A 23,531-nucleotide genomic window follows, 5' to 3' on the forward strand; every position below is an offset into this window, starting at 1 on the left:
TAACGTTGCTATGAACATTTGTGTATAAGGTGGGGCTTTGTGTGTGTGTGTGTGTGTGTGTGTGTGCGTGTGCGTGTGTGTGTGTGTGTGTGTGTGTGTTTAAATCCCTGTTTTCAGTTATCCGGGGTATATACATAAAAGCACAATTGTTGGGTCAGATTGTAATTCTATGTTTAACTTTTGAGATATATTACTTTTTAAATTTTGTTAACAAGAATAGAAATCGGAGTTTCAGTCAAGTAGAAACATTGCAAACTATTTTTTGCCTTCTTCTTTGGACCTTTCTTTTTTGTTTTTTTTTTTTTTTTTTATTTTTTTTTTTTTTTGGGGGGGGGGCATGAATGAGAGAGGGGCAGAGAGAGAGAGAATCCCACGAGGGGCAGAGAGAGAAAGAGAGCAGGAGGGAGAGAAAATCCCATGCTGACAGCACAGAGCCCAAAGCGGGGCTTGAGCTCACCTGATGAGGGGCTCTAGCTCATGAGATCATGACCTGAGATGAAGTTGGATGCTTAACTGACTGAGCCACTCAGGTAACTCTGGGCCTTCCTTTATTTAAAAATAGTAAAAAGTACTTAATAAAATAAAGCAACAGCTTCAAGCCAACACCCATCAGGCCAACCTCTCCTGCTTTCATCTCTGCCCCTCTCTCTTCACAGAGAATTTTTGAGGAAGGGGGCACAGATTATTTTCCCTAATTTTCTTTTAATTTCTTTAAGGGATCACTGCAAACCTCCACTACAGCCAGGAGGATGCCCACCACCCTGTTGAGTGTATTCCCATTTGTCCAAAGTCAAAATTCCTTTTTGTATTTTTAGGTAGAAATTCTGGGATCCAACTCTAGGTTTCATTCTGTTCTTCTGATCAGTCAGAATTGGACGCTCCCAAGACCATCTGGCACTTGAGTCAAAATGGATCATTGTTTTTACATCCAGAAGAAAGTACCTCCCTGGACTCTCAAGCATTGCCTGAGAAAATTATCAAGCATTCACACTAGTTTCCAGCCATTGCATGTAGACTAAACTTTCTAAGCCAGAAAGCGACTTTCCCTAACAACTAATCCCTAGTCTTCAGTTTATGGAACTTGTAAGGGATTTTATGTAAAAGTAAGCAAGCAAAACCAAAACGTCCTATAGGCAAAACAATGCCTTTTATGCTAAGAACAGATACATAGTAAATCTCAGGTTTCACATTAAAAGGCAACTGGAGGATTCTGGAGATTTGCTTTATATTGGGAAATAGGTACCTTCCTTTGCTGTTTAAAAGGGTCTCATCTTTGATTCCATATAGAAATATTGGTTAATATGTTGGGCTCAGCAGTCTACCATTTCTGTGATAAGTGAACACTGACTTTTTAATTCCAATGACATGCCCCAGAGTTTGGTGAGAGAGGGTCCCACTTGTAAACAAGCTTGAGCCCCTCTTCCAACTTAGACCAGAATTTACGCTTCTGGTCTAGAAATTCTTTGGCTCTGCTCCCATGCCTGTCTTAAAAGCTCTCTTAGTATGGTGGACATACTGACTGGAGTGTTTGGGCTGCATTAACAGCCACATGAAGTCTAGAACGTGGTAATCCCTTTGAGAGACAAAAAACGTCCTAAAGCTTGGGGTAAACACAAGGCCCTGATATTAGGGCATATGAATGGGACTTTCAAATAGAATTAATTATTCCATCTAAAATGGAATGACCAGGGGCGCCTGGGTGGCTCAGTCGGTTGGACGGCCGACTTCGGCTCAGGTCATGATCTCGCTGTCTGTGAGTTCGAGCCCCGCGTCGGGCTCTGTGCTGACCGCGCAGAGCCTGGAGCCTGTTTCGGATTCTGTGTCTCCCTCTCTCTCTGACCCTCCCCCGTTCATGCTCTGTCTCTCTCTGTCTCAAAAATAAATAAACGTTAAAAAAATAAATAAAATAAAATGGAATGACCAGAATCTACATAGGTGGTAGCTCAGTAAACAAATGACTTGAGAAGTTCAGGCCTGAATCCTGAATTTTGAAAATGTAGTCTGTCTTCTTCATAAACAATGTCTCCTAAAAAAACTAACTGGGGAATATTATCTTGAGTAGGTAACTTTAGCTATAAAAGACTTTGGTCATTTATGAAGAAAGGCAGGGTCAGTCATTCTCATACCAACCAGAGCCATAATCAGTGGCACCGACCTCTGTCAGCCAGGCTCCCAAAGCCACCACCCAAACAGGGATCCAGTGAGGCAGCATTCTCCCTGCTACTGTGTTAGACTTCCTTCACTCACCTCTGGAAATTTCTTCTTCTGCACATATTCCGAAGTGCCAGCATCAAAATACTTGGCATAGCCCTCATTCAGACTGAAAATCTTTCCTTTCTTTTTTATCTTGACATCTTTTTCCACCAGGATAAATTCACCGAGAGCCTAGAAAGATGAAGAGAAACACCTGGAAGAAGAGAGAAACCAGGAAACAGAAGCCCACAGCACACTGCCGAGCAATCAGAGAGCATCAAAAAATGTGGGACTGCTGGAGGAACCCAGGGGTGCCACATCCTTCCATAGCTCCACGAGCAAGAGATGAAATAATTCAAAGGAAAGCAGGAACGGTTCCTTGGTAATGTTCACTGCCTGCCCAGTTACTCATTTATAGGGAAGCTTGCAGTATTTATCCCCCAAGTTCTCATCCCCAGTTAATTCCTAATGTTTCAAGGGAGTTTTGTGCCAAAGACAATGAGAGGAAGAAGTTTCACGGATTGGATTTGTCATAAGGGTGGGCGATGCAGTTCCCCTACCAATGTGTGGTCCATTTATGTAAATGACTCAGTCTTAGAAACCATTAAAAGTTCCTGATATCCCAGTGACTCTTACACAAGTTAAGGAGGAAATCCCTTCCATCAGAAACTGTATTCACTTGGCATAAGGAGTAAAATGGATAAAAATTTTTAAAATCTTCAGAATCATTAATAAAAATGTGGCAGTGCCCCCACTGTGGTTGCTCTGCAGGATATCCCCAGTGTACCCCTTTATCTGAGTGCTGGTATTATAAGGACATCCCTCAGGTACCTGTTTATCTGAGTACTTATGGATGTGATTAGGCGGTTGCAGGTATCACTTTGAAAGGCTAGATATCTCTCTAAGTCACTAAGAGGAAAACCAGGCTTGGAAATGTAATCAGCTTTAATGAACTTCAAAGACTAAGAAAGTGAAAATCCCCCACGATGACAGCTCACAGCTGGCAGCTAGACTAGAAGGTTCCTAATAAACATAGGAATTTACATTCCAAGAGTATAAAGAGGCAAGACCATGTTGACCATGTCTGAAATAAGACAAGGATAAGAATACTCAACAGCCACAAAAGTAACTAAGCATCCCTCTCTTCTGTATGTGATGATTGCTTCTTTCCCAATGAATCTCTACCCTCACTTTAATCTTCCCACCTCCTAGATAAAAATTATTGATATACAATCATTAATTGTGCCCACTTCTAGACAACTCCCAAACCAGAACTAACCCTCTCTTTCTTGAATCCTCCTGAGATCAAGCAAAAGCCCACTTGCTATATAGTTAAGTCCATCCCAACTCCCTCCTACCACAACACTCTACAGTTCCTCTAGAACACATCCTCCCTTGTTCAGTAAACCCAACTTCTTTTTATTAGAGGCAAGTTCTTGGTGGTTTTTAGTTCATTAAATTTAATAACTTGCTGTGGACATTTGTTGCTTTGGAACAGCCCAGTGTGGAGTAATACTTCCTAAAAGCAGCCTGACTCCCTTTGAAGAACTAACTCTCCTCAGTGGATGCCAATCTAGGAAGACTAGACTGAGCCTCCTCTAGCTCAGTTCATGCATTTGACTTATCTTGGCAAATTAAATTCTCCTCCCTGGCAAGTGAACCTGGAGTGAGAGACACAGAATCAGAGGTAGTGTCCAAACCAGACTGGCCAAGCTGCAAGCCCATTCCTGTGACTCCTGCTTCCTGGTCCTCAAGACCTGCCCATTTCAGCTTTCATTTTGAGCTTTACCATTAATGCAGTAACATCCTTTACTTAATTGGGAAGAACATGTATGTTAGAGGCAGTCCTACAAACCCAGCTGTCCAATAGGGTAGTCACTTAAGTTAATTAAAATAAAATAAAATTTAAAACCCAGTTTCTTAATCACACTAATCATGTTACAAGTATTCAATAGCCACATGGGGCCAGTGGCTACCAAATTGGACAGCACAGATTATAGAACATATCCATGGTCACAGAAAGTTCTATTGCATGGTGCTGCTCTAAAAAGTCCATGTTACTGTCTAGACATTGGCAACATTATGATTTTTTAAATCATTGTATTCCCATAAGCCAAAGAGGTTTAACACATTTTTAGATTAGAAACTCCTTATGGACAGGGTCTGGGTTGATAAGACAGACCCCTAAGAACCCTTCAAATGCCCTCCATTACACAAAAGTCTTTAACGTTTTTTGATGTTGGTGTTGGCTCACCAACTAGACTCTCTGGCCCCAAAAAGCAAGTATTAAGAATGACCAGAAAACTATCCCAGGGGACTGGAATTAAAGCACAGAGGCACATGGAGTCCTAAGTACTGATGCTGCCATATTGGGTACCTACAGGGTCAAGCATGAAGAGGTCCACTCCCTGCCCAGTGGAAAGAGCCACGAGGGTTGCACTGCCATAGAGGGCATAGCCCGCAGCCACAATATTTCGGCCTGGCTGCAAAGCATCCTTTTCGGAAGGCTCGTCGTCTGAGGTCTGCGGAAGAGAAAAGAGGAACATGGTGTGTTATTGTCTCTGGACAGAACCCTTTGCCAGAGGCCGCTGGCACTGAAGGAAGCGCAGTTCTCAGCATTTTGAGCTGAAGCACATGCACCTGGAGGGAATGAGCTGCCATATTAATGAACAGTTCTACCTGAGCCATTTTGCAAAGGCCATTCTTGGACTTCTCCCTGGTTTCTGAACACATTCGTCTGCATCCTGCCAAGAAATCACTCAAGATGCTAAAACCACAGCCTCTCTTCATAGTCATAAGCAAGAGGGAAAAATCTTTATCAACTCCATTGTGTAGATGAAGCACTCAGAATCTAAATGTTTGGATAACTCACCCGACATCAAGAAGCCTCAGAGGTGGAGTCAAACCCAGGCAGCCTGGCCCAGGGCTCTTCCCTGTTCCATGTGTTGTACCTTGAAGGCCTAGTCCTTGCCTGCTCCCCACCTCCATCCCCACACCACAATGAGCCCATGTCTACAGTTCGGAACATTTTCTTCAGGAAGCCTCCCCCTTTGCCATGGCAGCAATGCAGGTGTGAGTGAGAATTCAGAGACAGGACAGGTGGGGATGCCAAGGAAGAAGCAACAAATATTCTCGATGGAGGGATAGAGCTGCAGCTGAGACTCTATTTCATAACCCAGTTTCCCCAATACCTCTCGAAGGTTCCTTCCCTCCCCACCTCCTTATGCTCTAAAAGGCAAGTTTATCAAAACTTATGAGTTTGGTGGGGCATCTGGGTGTATCAGTCGGTTAAGTGTCCAACTTCAGCTCAGGTCATGATCTCATGGTTGGTAAGTTTAGGCCCTGCATTGGACTCTGTGCTGATAGCTCAGAGCCTGGAGCCTGCTTCGGATTCTCTCTCTCTCTCTCTCTCTCTCTCTCTCTCTCAAAAATAAACACTTAGGGGCGCCTGGGTGGCTCAGTCGGGTGAGCGTCCGACTTCAGCTCAGGTCACGATCTTGCGGTCCGTGAGTTCGAGCCCCGCATCGGGCTCTGGGCTGATGGCTCAGAGCCTGGAGCCTGCTTCCGATTCTGTGTCTCCCTCTCTCTCTGCCCCTCCCCCATTCATGCTCTGTCTCTCTCTGTCTCAAAAATAAATAAATGTTAAAAAAAATTTAAAAAAAATAAATAAACATTTAAAAAATTTCTTAAAAATAAAAGAGAAGAGATGGAGGTCAGGGGAGGTACCCACACAACATCTTGAAACCAGTGAGTGATAAAGCTGGGACAGACCCACATCTCCCAATGCTAAGCCAGCATCCTTCATCCTTCAACACTGTCACAGAACATGGGGCTAGTCTGACCGTTGCAAACAATATCCTAACAACTTGATTATAATTACCAAACCTTACCCTTCTTTAAAAATGGCATGTTCCTTTTAATAGTTTTTCCTTTTCCCATCTTACATTCTTTCAAATAACTTTTTTTTTTTGCAAATAATTACATTTCCATCTGACTTGGACACATATTCAATAAATTGGCCTTACTTCCAGATTTACTGGTCACATACAGATTCTGAGAACCAGATCCCAGAGCAGATTCTCAAACTGGACCAGCAGCATCAGTATCGCCAGGGATCTTGTTAGGAGAGCAAATATTTGTCCCCCCTCCTCCCCCAATCTGGCTAGGCCTACAGAATCAGAAACTCTGGACCTCCAGAGTCAAGCTTCCAGGTGATTCTGAAACAGGATAGTTTGGGAACCACAGCTTTAAAGAATGAGCTCTAAAGACTTTTCAGAAAATTGAAAGGTTTTTAATTAAAACTTTTAGTCTTCACCATTGATGCTCCTAAAACACCTCCATTCGGCCATCAGAAGGACCACATTTTCTGTGTATGAAACTAGGGTTCCTTCCCACTGATTTTTCCCTGACCAGAGGCTGTTCTATCTTTGAGCTGTGATCCTGTAGCCCCTGCACAGGGTACCACCCTCTCCGTGGCCCTCTGGCCTCTTCCCCATGGCTGGAGGAGAACCACTCCTTCCCCTTGGCTTCACTAGCTTTTAATAACAGGTAGAACTCTCTGGTCTAAAGAAATAACAAAAAATACATTCCAGATCCCAAAACTTCCCTCTAGCCATTGCCCTATCTCTGTCTTCATGTAGATCCTGGAGTCTGAAATGCCTGTCTACAGTAGCTGTCTTTCTTCTCCTGCTACCACCGCAGGCTACCAGCTGTCCACTCTATCAGGAGCACACTGTCCAGTCCTCCTGACCTAACCCCTGGGCAATGTTGGGTCCCTTGACTACTGTCACCTTCTTAGGTCCCTTGACCACTGTCACCTGCTTGGGTCTCTCCTAAGCATCTGTCCACTTCCCTCTTTTCTGGACTGCAATATTGTGATTTATAAGAAATATGTATTTGCTCCTTCAGATGACCAAAATGCATTTCTCCTATATATTTGGTTTTTGCCCACAGTCCCTGGCTCACAACTTCCAAAACACTCAGACTTTCCTAAGTGTTGAGAGTGATGAAGGTGTCTTTGTCATGATGATGAGTGACTTTGGGACAGCACCTAAGGAGGAGGGCTGGTTGCCCAGAGAATCAACCACGTGATCACATGATTAGAAGGCTGAAACTTTCTTCTTCACCCTCTGACCTCCTGGAGAGGTGAGGAGATGGAGATTGAATCAATTGCCAATGGCCAGTGATTTAATCAACCATGCCTATGTAATGAAGCCTCCATAAAACCCGAAAAGGACAAGGTTTGAAGAACTTCTGGATTGGTAAACATCTGGAGATACAAGGAAAGTGGTGTACCTGGAAAGGACAGGGAAGTTCTGCACCCTTTCCCGCTTACCCTGCCCTAGGGATCTCTTCCATCTGGCTGTTCCTGAGTTATATCCTTTAATAATAAACTGGTGATCTAACAACATGTTTCTCTGAGTTCTGTGAGCTGCTCTAGCAAATTAATCAAACCTGAGGAGGGGGTCTTGGGAACCTCTGATTTATAACCAGTCAGAAGCACAGGAAAAACCTCGGCTCTCGACTGGCATCTGAATTGAGTTGCTGGCAGGGGCAGTGGAGGGAGTCATTGGAGCTTTCAATCTATAGCATGTTGGTCAGAAGTACAGGCTTGCCTTGTAGGACTGAGCCCTTAACCCCTGGAATCTGATGCTATCTCCAGATAGATAGTGTCAGAATTGAGTTGATTTCTTGGACACCTGCTGGTGTCTGAGAATTGCTTGATGCTATGTGGGGACCCCATGGCATCCCCATGTTGGAATTGGGTCCAGGAACCTTTCATGGACTTCTTTTGAACTCTCTCGCTGTGCGTTCTCATTTGTTTTTGCCATCCCCTATTCTTCTGATCCCTTAATGCAGGTACTCCTCCTGGTTCTCCGCAGTGCAAAATGGACTTTCTTAACTGCCACCCTATCCAATGTGGAGACTCTGAATTGCTGTGAGACAGAAAAATTTAATGACGTCTGGGGTAGATGCCTGACCCAAACTTCCCCAATCACAGTCTACCCAGAAATCCAGATTTGGGGCTAGAACACTCTGGTTTATGTCAACTTGGGAGCTGTGGGATGGCACCTTTCTTCTGCCATTGGCCAAAGAAGCAGAGAAAACTTGGTCCACAGAAAGAAGGAGTGAACTGGCCACGTGGCAGGAAGGCAAGATAAGAGACTCTTTTCTGGTCCTAGCTTTCCCTGAGGCTGGCCATATTCCTACCTTGGAGTTTCCTAATCCATTCCTGCCATTCCTGCCATTTACACCAGAGCCCTAACTAATAAAGCTCTCTTCTTAGTCTGCACACTGCTCAGTAATCTCACCCACAACCAGAGTTCAAAGCCCTACACACACTCCCAGTCCTCCATCTTCATCTCCCCTGAGAGCCCAGCCTTGGAGTCACCTGCCCACCAGATATCCCTAGTCAGGTATCCCACAGATACCCCAAACTCAATATCATCTAAGATGGAATTTGTCTGCCCCATCTCAACCCCAAAATCCCTGCTCTTCTGCCATTGCTTCCTGTCTCAGCAAATGGCACTGTCATTTGCCCAGTAGAAACCTCAGGGTCACCTGCCCCTCCCTTTCCCTGACCACCCTCCTTGCCCTTACCCCATGCCCTCCACTCAGTCACTGAGCCCAGTCTCTCCTAGCACCCACTCTTCACAACTCCATGGCCTCCTCTCCATCCTTACCATCACCGCTTGGCCCCAAGTGACCTTTACCTCCTTCCTGATCCCCCAACTCCACCCTTGCCCCACTCTGGTCCATGTCACTTCTCGCTTAAAACACGTTATTGACTTCCCACTGCCTCAACGTCTGATATTAACTCATTTTACCAGGTATTCCATGATCTGTCCCCCATTGGTTGACCAGCCTTGTCCAACACCATCCTCCACCCCACACCCAGGCCCCACGCTGCAAAAATACCGAGCTTCTTTTCTCTTCTTGAACATTCCACCACCCTGCATCTGAGCTCCAAGAATCTGTATATGACTTTCTTTCTAGCCAGCATGGCCCAATCTTTTCTCCTCACACCTTCTGCCTGAGGAACTCATAGTTAACCTTCACATCCCAGGTGAAGCATCATCTTTCCATGGAGGCCTTCTCTGACCTCTTGGTTAGTCTTCCAGGTACTTAGTGCTTCTCCTGGGAAGCTCCCAACACACCTTCATTAGTGCTGTTTAATGTCTGCCTTCCTAAATAGACTGTAAGCTGCATGGTGGCAGGTGCCAGTTGTCTTGTTCAGGCCTGTTTTCCCACCATGAGGTGCAATCTGGCACATGGTTATGGCATTCAGTTGATTCACACATGCAAACATCCATGCAAGTTAATACATGTGCATATATATGCATGCATACATACATTTTCAGGAGCATGCTGGACAGGCAATTGCAAGGCATTCCCAAATTTCATCAACCTCTTATATAAATTTAGACTTTCCTGAATTTTAACCTTTTATTTTAAAATAATTAAAGATTCACTGGAAGTTGCACAGATAGTACAGAGATCCCATGTACCTTTCATCCAATTTCCTTCAATAGTTGCACTGTAAATATTTTGCTACAGTACAATATCAAAACCAGGAAATTGGCATTGGTATTAAGTCTGTGTACCACTCTGTGCCATCTTGTCACATGTGTAGACACCACATAAAGACACAGAACTATACCATCAGGCACAGAAGTCTCCCTCATGCTACCCCTTTATGGTCATTCCCACCCTCCGCCCCTCCCTGCTATCCCTAACCCCTGCGACCACTGATCCAGCTCTATAAATATGCCTTTTAGAGAATATCACATAAATGGGATCATAAAGTTTGTGAACTTCTGAAATTTTTTACTCAGCATGAAACCCATGAGATCCATCAAAGTTGTTACATGTATTGATAGTTTATTCCATCTTATTGCTGAGTGGTTCCCCATGGTATGAATGTATCACTATTCAACCATTCATCTGTTGTAGGACGTTTGGGTTATTTTCAGCTGTGGGCTATTACAAATAAAGCTGCCATGAGCAATCACGTGCAGGTTTTTGTGTGGACATAAATCTTCAATTCTCTGGGAAAAATGCAAAAACTGCCAAACTTTTCCTGAGTGGCTGTGTCACTTCACATTTCCACTAACAATGCATGCCCTTGTAGCAGTTGGTATTGTCACTGTTTTCTATTTCAGGGGTTCTATTAGGTATGTAGTGATGACTCATCATGGTCTTACTTTGCATTTCCCTAATGGCTAGTGATGTTGAACATCTTTTATGTGCTTCTTTGCCAAGGAACTTCTTTTCACCTGTTTGGTGACACGTCTCTTTATGTTTTATGTTCTAATTGGATTGTTTCGAGTTTTTTACTGTTGAGTTTTGAGTCCTTTGTCAAACTCTCATTCTGTAGCTTGTGCGCTCATCCTCTTTACAGAGTGTGCTTTTTGAAGAATTGCTCATCTAACTTGTCCAATTTATGCAGGTAGAGGTGTTTATAGTATTCCCTTTTTATCCTTTAGATGTCTCCTTTTTTTCAATATCAAAACAACTCTGAGATGAATAGTCTAGTGAACAAATACATGTTTCCCTGATTATTTTCCCCAGAGAAATTCCAAATAATGAAATTATTGGGTGAAAGACTTTTGATATATATTGAAAAGTTGCCCCTCAGAAAGACTGCATTAACTTATAGCTTTACCATCAGTGATAAAAAGCATTCACTTTAATTCAACCTCATGAACATAAAAGAGCACTATCTTTTCAACTTGGCCAATTTGGTGACTGAAAAAAAAATGATATTTCTTTTGTTTTAATTTCCATTTTTTATAGTTAACAAAGTAAACTTCATAGCCTTCTTGTCCATTTTTATTTCTTATTTTGTAAGTTGCCTGTTTCATATCTTTGCATATTTTTCTCTCAGGGCATTTGTATTCTTGTTGTTTATTGTAATACCTTTTTACATATGAGAGATATTAATGCCATATATTTGTTACACCTATTTTCCTCAATTGTCATCTGCTTTTTAATTTTATTTACAGTGTCCTTTTCTTTTGCAGTGCAGTTTTTCTAGTAATTGAAATTATTAACTACAGCCCACATTATTTTCTTCTCTTGTCTTTATGGTTAGATAGAATTTCCCCTACATCAAAACAAAGCCAGACAAATATTATTCTGTTTTTGCTCCAGTTTCATCTCCCATCTCTCCATCAAGTCCATTAAACCATCTGTAATTTACTTTAGTGCATGGAAAAAAGAAAGGCTCATTTTTTTCTGGTTCTGAGACTTCAAAAATCTACTTCACATTAGTAATCTCTATTGCCATGACACTTCTCTCAGAAAATCTCAGAATAGTTTGCAAATGATTTGGTGTTATCTTTATCAGGTGTTTTTTTTTTAATGTTTTATTTATTTTTTGAGAGACAGAGCACAAATGGGGGAAGGGCAGGGAGGTAGGGGGACAGAAGATCCAAAGCAGGCTCTGCACTGACAGGCTGACTGCAGGGGGCCTGATGCGGGGCTCGAACCCATGAACTGTGAGATCATGACCTGTGCCAAAGTCGGATGCTCAACCAACTGAGCCACCCAGGTGCCCCTCTCGGGTCTTTTTATTTCTTCCTACCCCAAGAAAATATCTAAATCTGTCACGGGTAAAGGAAGGGATGCATCATATGGCAACTTACCAGTAAAGTTAGTGACAATTGCAAAGGCTCAATGTGTTGGTGGTAGAGGGTATGGAAAAGTAGACTATTTTTCTTTTTGTTGAGGTATAACTTAAACATAGCAAAGCACACAAATCTGAATTGTTCAGTTCAATGAATTTTTACATACGTGTAGTATATATTCATGTAACTACTGAGATTAGCTTGCAGAATATTTCCAGGGCACCTGGGTGGCTCAGTCGGTTACACATCTGGCTCTTGACTTCAGCTCAGGTCATGATCTCACAGTTTGTGGGTTTGAGCCCTATATTGGGCTCTGCATTGACAGTACAGAGCCTGCTTGGCATTCTCTCTCTCTTCCTCTCTCTCTGCCCCTCCCCTGCTCTTGTCACTCTCCCTCTCTCTCTCTCTTTCAAAATAAATACACTTTAATTAAAAAAAAAAATTACAGAACATCTCCAACAACCTAGCAGTCTCTGGATACCTCTTCAGTCATTATCACAGCCTCCAAAGGTATCATGTGGACATCAAAAGGATAATCGCCTTTGCCTGTTTTCATATAAATGAAATTACAAAGCATGTGTTCTTTTGCATCTGCTTATGTTTCACAACATTACGTCTTTGCAATTTTATCTATGTCTTTGCATTCAGAAACTTCTTGTTCTTTTTCATTGCTATGTAGTTTTCTGTTATATGAATATATCACAATTATTTATCCATTCTAATGTTGATACACACTTGGGCTTTGTTTTCTAGTTAGGGGCTACTATGAATAATTTGTGCATGTCTTTGGGCAGTCACAAGTGCTCGCTTATCCTAGGTGAGTACCAGCAGTAGACTTGCTGGGCCACAATGTATTACTACATGTTTATCATCACAGGTGCCATGCCAACCTTTCCAAAGTATTTGTATTACTTTTTACTGCCGTCAACAATGTACAATTCCAGTTTCTTCATCAACACTTGGTATACATTTTTCATTTGAGCCATTCTTGTGGGGATGAATGATGTCTCATTGTTTAACATCCATTTCCCAGATGACTAACGACTTTGAGCATCTTCCTTGTGCTTATTAACCAGTTGTGTGGAAAATATCTCTTTAGTGAAGTGCTTATTCAAGCTTTTGCCCATCCCTTTGATTATACTGATGGTATTTTTTTATTGATTTGTAGAAGCCCTTGATTTATTCTGCATAGGCGTTCCTTGTTGGAAATATGTATTGAAAATCTTTTCTCCCAGTCTTTTCACTTATCTTGTCTTATGATGAATGAAAGTTCTTAATCTTAATGAACTACAGTTTATTAGCCTTTTTTTTCATGGTTAGTGCTTTCTGTGTCCTATTTAAGAAATATTTACCTTCCCCAAAGTCAGGAAGATATTGTCCTATGTTATTTTCTAGAAACATATTGGTAGTTGCCAGAAGCAGGGGTGGAAGGGTGAGGGGGAAATGAGTGAAGGTGGTCAAAGGGTACAAACTTCCAGTAAATAGATGAATAAATCCTAAGGATGTAATGTACAGTGTGGCGACTATAGTTAACAATACTGATTGTATGCTTGAAAGTTGCTATGAGAGTAGATCTTAAAGGTCTCATCACCAGACAAAAATTTTGTTTAACTATGGTGATGGATGTTCACCAAACTTACTGTGGTTATCATTTCAATATACATATATTATATATATCAAATCATTATGTTGTTCACCTATTCTAATACAATGCTATACATCAATCAGATCTCAGTAAAATTGGGAGTGGGGGCAAGGAGCTATTAAGAGCCATGATGGCAGAGTTGGAGAGCCTGTTTGAATTCTTGTCCTTCACGTACCAACTGGTGATTTTAGTTGAGTTACTTAACTTCTCTGTGCTTCAATTTGTTCCCTAGTAAAAAAAAAAAAATGTAAAAAAAAAAATGGTAGCAGTGTGTGCACCTGCCTCATGGGCTGAGGTGATGAGTGACCCAGGAGCACTGTGCTTGTAGGTGGGCAGAAGAGTTCCTGACTCATGCTCAACAGTCAACAGTATCGGCCACAATGAAAAAGCCAATATTGAAAGCTACCTCAAAGATACAACTGGTGTCTTTTTTCAGAATCTCATAAAGATCATACCACCTATCTCTTTATTTTTATTTCCAAGCTATACTTCAAAAAGAGAAGTCACGTTCCTTTATACACCTATCTCATTTTGGCTTAACCTTCAAATATCATATTAGTCTTTCACTTTCTCAAACACCAGAGAAAGTGTCTTGGGTCATTTTCTCCTGCTCCCTCAGCAAAATTCTCCTTTTCTCTCTTCACAAGAAAAAGAGAGAGACAGAGAGAGAAAGAGAGAGAGAGAGAAACACCAATTGGGAAACATTCTCAGAGTATTCCTCTAGCCTGGGCTGGCTTGGCTTACATTTGGTTCTCCAAAACAGAAGTAACAGAGCCCCCATCCTGCTCCTTGATTTTCTTCACAGAAAGAAAGTTTAGGCTAATTCACATATTCTGCTAAGGTTAGGTTTCTGCTAAGCTTTTGCCCCTGAAAATCAAATTCTGGCCTCTTTCTTTGGACAACCGTCAGCCAAGCACAAATAATCTTGCAATATCAATATCTACAGACAACACACTGGGCGACATGGGATGTACCCAATCCTCCCCCACATTTATAATCTAAGAGCATGAAGGAAAACACTCATAGAAAGTTAATTACATACACATTACATGATTAGTGACAAATTGGTAGCATAGAAATCAGTGATGCCTGTGTGTGTTTGATCATAGTTTAGTAGAAAGAATGTGTGCTGTGGAGCCAGAGGTATGGGCCTCTAAGACCAGCCCAGAGGGCAGATTACCCAACCGAACAATCCTTAAGACCATCCAGAGCCTGTAGTGTCCCTTCGGCCTGACAGCCCCCCTGGGGAAAAGGCTCAGCCATTCTGATTAGAGTGAGGACTGATCTCAAACTGAGATATACTGTGGACTATGTTGTGTGACATGAAGTTTCTGGTAATACTGGGTGGTCACCAACCCACCCATAAGATCCTCTGTTGGCAGGTATGTGGTGTATACGCGAAATGGCCCCAAACAGGTCCTAATGCCCAGAGTCTGTGACTAGGTTGCATTACATGGCACAAGGGACTTTGCAGATGCAATTAGGGTCACTAATTTAAAATAGAAAGGTATCATTGTGGATTTTCCAGATGGGCCCAATCTAATCAAATGAGCCCTTAAAAGCAGAGAACTTTCTGTGGCTGAGGACAGGGGAGACAAGGCAAAGTGGGGATATCAGAGAGATTAGAAGCTTGAGCAAGACTTGGCCTGCCTTCACTGCCTTGGAGGAGAAAGGAAGCACAAGCCCGGGAATATAGGAAGCCTCTAGAAGCTGAGAATGACCCCAGTATCAGCCGGAAAAAAAAAAAAAAAAAAAAAAAAAAAAAAAAACAACAAAAACCAAGGACCTCCATCCTACAGCAGAATGGAACTGAATTCTGCCAACAACCTAAAAGAGCCTGGAAGCTAATTCCCCACCCCCCAGCCTTTCGATAGGAAGCCAGGCTGGCTGACACCCAGATTTTGGCCTTATGAGACCCTGAGCAGAGAACTCAGTCATGCCTTTCAGACTTCTGACCTACAGAATGGTATATACTAAATGGGGGTTATTTTAAGCCTCCAAATGTGTGGTTATTACAGCAGCAATAGAAAACTAATGCAATAAGATTTGAGAAACATAAAGAAGAAACAGAGGAGTCCTCAAATGCCACCTGGAACCTAATACTCTATCTGATATTTGTGCCACTCCCATTTTCTTAAAACCAAGACTCATCTGTCCTCTTATTTTACCTTCCCACCCATGCAGTGAAGAAGTCAGATGGAAAATTACCGTACCAGCTCTTCCAATGAGGAGCCCGAGGCCAGAGTGAGTTATGGTTTGCTTACAATGGTGGGTCTGGTCAGTGGGAAGATAGAGGCTAGAACTCCAAACTTGTGGCTCCCAGGCCAGGAACCTTCCAGAAGCCACCAAGAGGGAAAAGGCATTAAAGATCAGACTCACCTTTCTGTAGATGGCAAAGATGGTTCCAATGGAGGCCAGGCAGTCGATGTTAGAAGATCCATCCAGTGGGTCAAAGCAGACCACGTACTTCCCCTAAATGCACAGAGAGAAGAACCACCTGATTGGTGCCCTTCCAACCAATACACTCTGTGAAGTGGCAGTGCATGGTCGGTACCACTACATCAAAAGTGACCCAGAGCAAAGGGATATCCTTACCAAAAACTGCAATTACTTAAGGAGGGCAAAGTGTGTCAGCATCTATGAATCCTGAGCTCGGGGCCAACGTGCCCATAGACAGATGAGTCGATGCCCACATGGGGCGGCGGAAATCCCATCCACCTCCATGCCTCCTCTGGCTCTGCCCTTCCCTCCAGGGTGGGCCCATGGGGGCCTCATAGCAGTGGAGGGTGTGAGAGGAAACCATGTCTGAAACTGGCACCTGGCCGGGAAGAGATAGAGGAGCTGAAGATAAACCTGCGCGAGCTCTACCCATATCCACAGTAAAGTCAGTAAAGTCAGTTATGGATTTATTCATGATTCTTTCTGAACCTCTATGCAGACAGGCTTTTCTCACTGGGGAGCAGTTTTGCCAAAAGACTTCAGAAAATCTCAGAACAATGTCCCAGGGCCTCTGGATCTGTCTTATTAAGAGAGCTGGCATGTATACATACGTCAGGAGAATAAAAATACTGTCCCAGGTTTTGCTGCATCCAACCCACCTGTCCTGTGTGAAGGCCAGAAGACAGATCTGGATCTTTCCAGCCCACCCACACCGCTGTCACAGGCTGCTCCAGCCAACATTCCACGGGAAGAAATCATCAGATACTTTTTACAGGCCTCCTATGTGCAAGGTTCTGGGAGAGCTTTAGTGATGGGGACCAGAGTTTCCTGGCTAATTAGGCTAATTAAATACTGGTAATATAACATCAAGTAAGATGGAAGTCATTTCTCCCACCACTAAAATTACTTTTCCCTGACTTTCTGGTGACTTAATGCCCTAGCTTAAGCTATTTTTTTTTTCCCCTCTCTCACTGGGGGTGGAGATGGGCTAAAAAATGGGATAATCCATAAGTTTGGAAATTTCCCATTCTCCCTGTGGATAATTCAACTGAACCCATTCAATCATTCATGCATTCATTCAACAGATATCTTTTGAACATCTAGCATATGCTGGAAAATGTTCAAAGAACTGGTGTGGAAGTAGGCATAGAATATTCAAGAACCAGCACTAAGACCTGTATAGATCAGGCCAAATGGGGAAGAAAACAATAGATTAGATAGGAGAGATGATTGAGAGGCATGTAACAGTGGGAACTGAAAGCTGAAAATAATAGGTGTGATTTAGCTTAAATTGTGTGAGACAACAAGAGTAAAGTGCTTTGCACAGTCCCTGGTATAAGGTAGATGTTTCATACATTTGCTTTTACCTTTTTCATCCTCTCAGCTAATTATGAAGAAATGGTCTCCAACACCCAATATATAAAACAAGGCCCAGTCCCAGTATTTACTTTGTATCACAGCTGGACATGGGTTGAATTGTTGCCCACTAGCAAACCTCTGACATTAATGAACTGTTTTTGTGAAACCAGAGTAGCTACAGACCCTGCCTGGTCATGCCCTGCACTAACCAAGTTTGCCATTGTATTAAGGCAAGAGGGCACAATCTTTACAGTTTCTTTTCTATATTGGCTAACAGTTTGTCAGGAATGAAGAAATCTCTGATGAAACCAGAGCCCCTTGGAGAAGTGTGTGTTGGGGAGAGGGAGAATAGAAGTGGGGATGGGAAGAGTACAGGTCTGCTCTTCCCAGGAGCTCTAGTTTTTACTGGACTCGATGGTTTTGAAACCACAAAAAATGCAGCACTTGTTCCTGGCAAATGAAGACAAAACCCCACCCACTGAGGCATTTTCAGGAAATTACTCTTTACCCTGAATGAATCACCCCCCTGTTGTGGATTTTTTTTTTCCACTAGACAGCGTAAGACTTCTAAAAAAGTATGCAATCTCCCCCCCCCTCCCCCAGAAAATAAAAGTTAAGGAATAGGAATATCCCAGGAACTAAAGAAAAGCAACCAGATTCTTCCCAACTCAGTAGTACCATCTACTGGTGGCTAGGGGAACTGCATCCCGTCCCCACACGCACCCTCTTCTCCTTGGGGGTGATAATCGCGTCTTTATTCTCCTCAGAGACCAGGACACAGGTGCCGTAGGAGGACTGGAGCATGTTGATCACCAGAGAATTGGATAACACGTCCAGTTTCTTCACCTCATCCCCGGTCACGTTCACGCTTCCCGCAATTCCATACCTAAGAAGACGAAAGACTGAATGAAATTGTTAAGGGAATCCAAAACTCCATCAGAGAAGCCCAGATGGGGGTGGCGAGGGGGGGGGGACGCACCCGGGTGGCTCAGTTAGTTAAGCATGCCACTTCTGCTCAGGTCATGATCTCACCGTTTGTGCGTTCGAGCCCCACATCAGGCTCTTTGCTCTCAGCACAGAGCGTGCTTCATTCAGATCCTCTGTCCCCCCTCTCTCTGCCCCTCCCCTGCTTGCACTTTCTTTCTCTCTCCCTCTCTCCATCTCTCTCTCTCAAAATAAATAAACTTTAAAAAAAAAAAAGGCCCAGACACCATTATTATAAGCCACTTTTCCCTTCATTGCTGCCAAATCTCCAATTTATACAGACCAAGTGCAACGTGTCTCAAAGCTGTGATTCTCAACCTTGCTTCCTTTACACCGTGAGGATATTGTCATAGCCCCGTATTCTCCCAACAACGCTAACTGGAATTCAATCTTATAAAAATACAAACCTGCAATGGGCAGTGGGAGGTGAAGGGAAAGAGCCAATTCATAAAGTCAGACATGTTGCCATCATTACTAACCCCAAAACTAAAGGACCATGGCTTCCCAGCACAGGAATTTCAAGTATCACCCTCAAATAATGGCCTGGTGGACTGAATGAGAAATTTGCCCTGTGGTGGCTTTGCATTACTTAAGATGGAAATTTGGGGACAGACTTAACTAATTTAATTTTGTTCTTCGTTACCATTTCAAGCGACGTAAGAAAAATTCTATCTAGCTTTATGTTTTAGAATATCAGTATGCAAAGGTCTCCTAACTTCCACCGTCATGGGCAGGGTCCTTCTAAAATACCAACAAGATCACTCTGGTCTCACCCAGAATCCCCAAGTTCCCCATGGTGGACTTAAGGCCTCACCAAGGAAGCCCTGTTCCCATGCTGGCATTGCCTCTTGTCCCACTGACCTCACTCAGCCAGTCTCAGCCTCTGGAATCCACTAGGCACACACTTGTCTTACACCGACCCCTCGGTTGGCTGCCCCATCCCCGCACTCTTCCCGCCAAGAGTGGCATGGCTATACCCACTCAAGCCTTTTTCATCTCAACAGCCACAAAAGTCCTGTGGCCACTAGTACCCAGCAAGATGCTCCTCTCTTCTTCACCCTCACTTATGGTGTTCACTCCACAGGAATGCTGTCTGCCTACCATGAGCTTCTCCCTACTCTCCCTCCTGATCCATTCCAGAGGCTTCCTTGGCCCCAACACCACCAGGCACACCCCTGTCATCTTTCCACAGCAGTTTGTGATCTGTTCATGGGAATACCTTTCCTGGTAGATTATCTGCTCACTGAAGGCTAGAACAGTGGCTTATTATACTGGTTTCCACAGCACCCAAGGATGTGGTAAATGCTCAATATATGTTCACTGAATTATGAAGAAAGCATGGCAGGAAAATAATTTCTCTACATCCCCACACCTTTTTTAAAGCCATGTATTTGCTGAAGGAATCCTCGGGTGGCTCTAACAGGTAGCCCGGTTGAGAACCACTGATGTACCCTAAGCAGGGGACAATTCACTTCCCACCCTCTTCCTTGACTGACAACCTTCCTCCAGGTGCCCTTTACCCTTAACCCCCATTAGCACCCCTCCTTCCAGAAAGAATGGAAGCACATTCATAATGAGATCTGTCTGACACCTGCTCCAAGTTAGATCATGGATACAGCAGAGCTTTATAATCCACAGGACAATATCTTTTACTATTTTTTGAAAGCTTTACTGATAATTTTTGAATGGGATATTCTACCACTTTGGCAGAAACCCATGAAGATGCTTCCAGGAGAAGGATTCTAGCATTCCCTTCTTCCTACAGCAATGAACAGACAAAAGAGAAGAAAAAACATGAACATTTTTTATCACGTTTGCATTCATTGAGCTTGTGCCTAAAATGTCTTCCCAAAAAGAGGAAGCAAAGAATGAGGGGCTTGAGGCTCCCTAGATGAAAAAAGGGGCAGGAGCATGTGAAAATCCTATTTTCAGGAGCAGAATTGTTCCAGGACAGAGAACAACCTTTTAGCAATATGAGAAGCAATTCCAGGGTCCTCTTAAAATAACCTCAGCATTTTGTTAGAAAGAAGGATTTTCCAGGCAATGGGCATCTCACACTGCCACTTTGGTGTTTCAGTGAGGGGTCAGGAGAAGGATGACATCTGAATTGGCAGAATGTGGGGCTTCTGCCAGCCTGAGGACCCCGGCCTCAGCCTCTGAGAAAATAGTGGATCCTGAAGTCTTGATTCCATGGGCTACACCTGCCACCTAGTGGACATTCAGCAGCATGGAACAGCCAGCGGGCAAATTTCCCCAGATCTAGGCTTGGACCCACTGTAATAATGAGCATTTACTGAGCATTTATTATGGATCTGGCGCTGTTGAAATTATCATCACATGGAGTCAATAAGCTTTACAACAATCCTATAAGTTAGGGGCTATTCCCATCCCCTCTGTTTTACAAATGGGGAACTGAGGTCCTAACAAGAGTAGACAGTCACATGGAAGGCAGCCAAGTTAAATGAACACATTATCCAGTTCCTGAGTCTACTTCATCTGGACACTCGACAACCACAAATTTAGAGTTCTGAAGCCGCGTAGTACAACTGTACCACCGCATCCACTGCCTAGCTAAGCGTCCTGCACAGAAGATGAGCACATTAAGGCGGGTAAATAATACTGAAAAGCAGTGGAGATGCCCAGAAAATGGCTCTAAGCATAGCAGAGCCATATGCAGGGACAGGTGAAGTCACTACTTAGTGTCACTCAGCACAGCCCATCACCTGGTGGGATCAGGACAGAGGCAAATGGCTGTACCTCGCGTTCATAAAGACCGTTACAAGTAAAGGTTGGCCATTATTGGTCTATGAGGCAATACAGTTATAGCAATACACAGAGATCAGGGAGGGCCGATCATAATGCGTCTTTAAATTGGATGTCATTACTGGGTTACAAAACCTTATCCGTTATAAATAAATCCTATAGTTATCTTGTGAGAATTACATCTTGTGATATAACGCTATCAAATTTTTGGTTCAAAAGTACTAAATTGTTAAGAATTACTATTTTAAATTATTAGACTTTATTTCTTCATTTGGGGGAATAATAATAATGGGCCCCTTCACCTTTGGAGAGGACCTTTGCTACAAAAAAAAAATGGAAGTGCAAAGAAAGTCAGCTTCTTTTCAGCACAGACTTAAACTGGACTCTTGGCTGTGTGAACGTTAAGGAAAACCTCACTAAAATTGAGTCAGGAGGCCAGAAGGGGGAGCCCTCACACTGTAGCACTGGAGGTCATTGCAGGAAGTGTCAATTCCAGACTAACACAAAAATCCTCCGGGGAAAGAATCATCAGTTAGGGGCTCCTAGAAGGAAGGATGTACATTGCCTCTCCTGCAAGAAATTGACTTGCCAACTCAGCCAATAAGAAACCATTATGGCCCCGAACTCTTGCTTTTCACCAATGGACTTTGGTTCAAAACAGCTCCTGCCAATGTCCTCCTTCATAAAATAAACTTCTTCTCCTTTGTTAAACCAGCCTATGGTTTTTGGCATAGTTCACTTGTCCCATATTGTAATTCTCTTACTATTCCCAAATAAACTCATTTTTGGGGGGTAAAATAACTGACTTATTGGGGTATCTGGGTGGCTCAGTCCGTTAAGCTCAGGTCATGATTTCAGGGTCATAAGATTGGAACCCCACATTGGGTTCTGCACTGGGCTTGGAGCCTGCTTAAGATTCACTCTCTGCCTCTCCCTCTGCCCCTCCTCCTGCGCTCGCTCTCTCTCTCTCTCTCTCTCACAGTAAAATAAAATAAAATAACTGGCTTATTTTTTAAGGTCAGCAGCTGTGACATTCAGCAGCCATAGTATGAACTTGGCCTTCTTCTGTGCTTGGATAAAGTACTGAAGAGAACAAAGTGGAAGAATGCTCTTCATTTCCTCCTCCTGGACCCAGAACCTCCCAGCTTCCTGCACACCAAGTAGAGAAAAAGATAATGAGTCTCAGAGAAGAAATAAAAAACTGTTTTGAAAGCAAAAGACTCCTTCCCTCAGTAAGGACAGAGACGCAGGGCAGGAAGTCATTTTGTAAATGATTGCTAGCTCCTAACACAATGGCAAAGTTCATGGCAATAAAATGCTACTACCTGTAAAAATCATAAAGCAAAATCTCAAGTCCTATTTGCTGTTTCTTTGTGCCATAAGAAACAAGCTGGGATAATACAGTCTATGTTTTTAATGCAACCAGCCACTGAGCTTCTCAACGTTATAATACATGGCAACTGGAAAAATTATATATTTTTTTCTTCATACCATGTCTCCAAGTATTTCGTTCCTTTCTGGAAACAAGTCAAAGGCCCCTTTATCAACAGACAGAAACTTTAAAAGCGTCTTCCCTCCAGAGCACAGAGGCAAATAGCTTTTGACATGGTCGCCTGCCCAAGTGACCTGCACCTGTGGCTTTGCCCACGCCCCACTTGGGCCCGAATCCCTATACATCAGGGGCAGGTCTGTGCACCCACACCTACTCCCCCAGGACTCACAGGTGGGCCAGCCCGGCCTTGCGCACAGCCGAGGATATGGCTTTGATGGCTGTCAGCATGGAGTTCAGCAGCTGTGTGAGCTCCCCGGTCCCTTTGGCCTGACGCCCCTTTTCCATAACGTAGCGAGTCAGGGTGAGCATGTCCGTTTCAAAGGGGCTGCTGTCTGACATGGTGGCGGATAAGTGTTCAAAATCTTCTTCTCCTGGAAAGCCTTGTTTATCTCTGAAATCTGTGGCTCTTTGGTATCAGAGCTGGTTTGCTCTAGCCCTGCCAGGACCTTTAACGAAAAAGTGCCCCAACCCACGTGATTAAGATAACTGGGCAAGCCCTCAAGGAAATCTCTCTGGCAAGGTTGATGTTGAAGGCTGCCAATGCACCATAAGCAAGCTGTAAATAGAATCAGGCAGCCCAGAAACACACCTACTTTCTTTTGATGAACCTTTTTATTTAAAGATCCTAAGAAGGAGCCATTTAGAAACTGGTGGAAGATGAGAAATCCAGCCACTAAAAAATGATCCCTAGAACCCTCTCATTCAAGGACTCAGAAGGATTCTTTGCATATATCTACTGTAGAATCCAGTTCCCCAATCACTCTAAGAGGCAGACTGGCAGATCTTACCTAGGGTATAGGTCACACAATAAAATATGGCAATCCTGGGACCTCTCAGCCAGGGGTCTTTTATATACTTTTGCAAAGGATGCTTTTTATTTCCAAAAAGACATATGCCTGAGTGGATATCCTTAAAAGCCACCCAAATCTAGAAGAAAAAAATTACATTCCTAGCACAGTGCCTAGCA

General features: G+C 43.3%; 1 protein-coding gene across 1 annotated transcript in view; it reads right to left on the minus strand.

Annotated features, from left to right (window-relative positions):
- Positions 1 to 22,988, minus strand: part of FBP2 (fructose-bisphosphatase 2) — a 31,047-nt gene extending 8,059 nt beyond the window's left edge. The window contains exons 1-5 of the mRNA XM_049613979.1: positions 22,734 to 22,988; positions 17,989 to 18,151; positions 15,847 to 15,939; positions 4,575 to 4,715; positions 2,248 to 2,385 (exon numbers count right to left, since the gene is read on the minus strand). Of these exons, the coding sequence (XP_049469936.1) occupies positions 2,248 to 2,385; positions 4,575 to 4,715; positions 15,847 to 15,939; positions 17,989 to 18,151; positions 22,734 to 22,903 (705 nt within the window). The 5' untranslated portion in view covers positions 22,904 to 22,988. The remainder of the gene's footprint in view (positions 1 to 2,247; positions 2,386 to 4,574; positions 4,716 to 15,846; positions 15,940 to 17,988; positions 18,152 to 22,733) is intronic.
- Between the last annotated feature and the right edge of the window lie 543 nt (positions 22,989 to 23,531).

The sequence above is a fragment of the Panthera uncia genome, chromosome D4, assembly GCF_023721935.1.
Source record: "Panthera uncia isolate 11264 chromosome D4, Puncia_PCG_1.0, whole genome shotgun sequence".
Classification (NCBI taxonomy): Eukaryota; Metazoa; Chordata; class Mammalia; order Carnivora; family Felidae; genus Panthera; species Panthera uncia.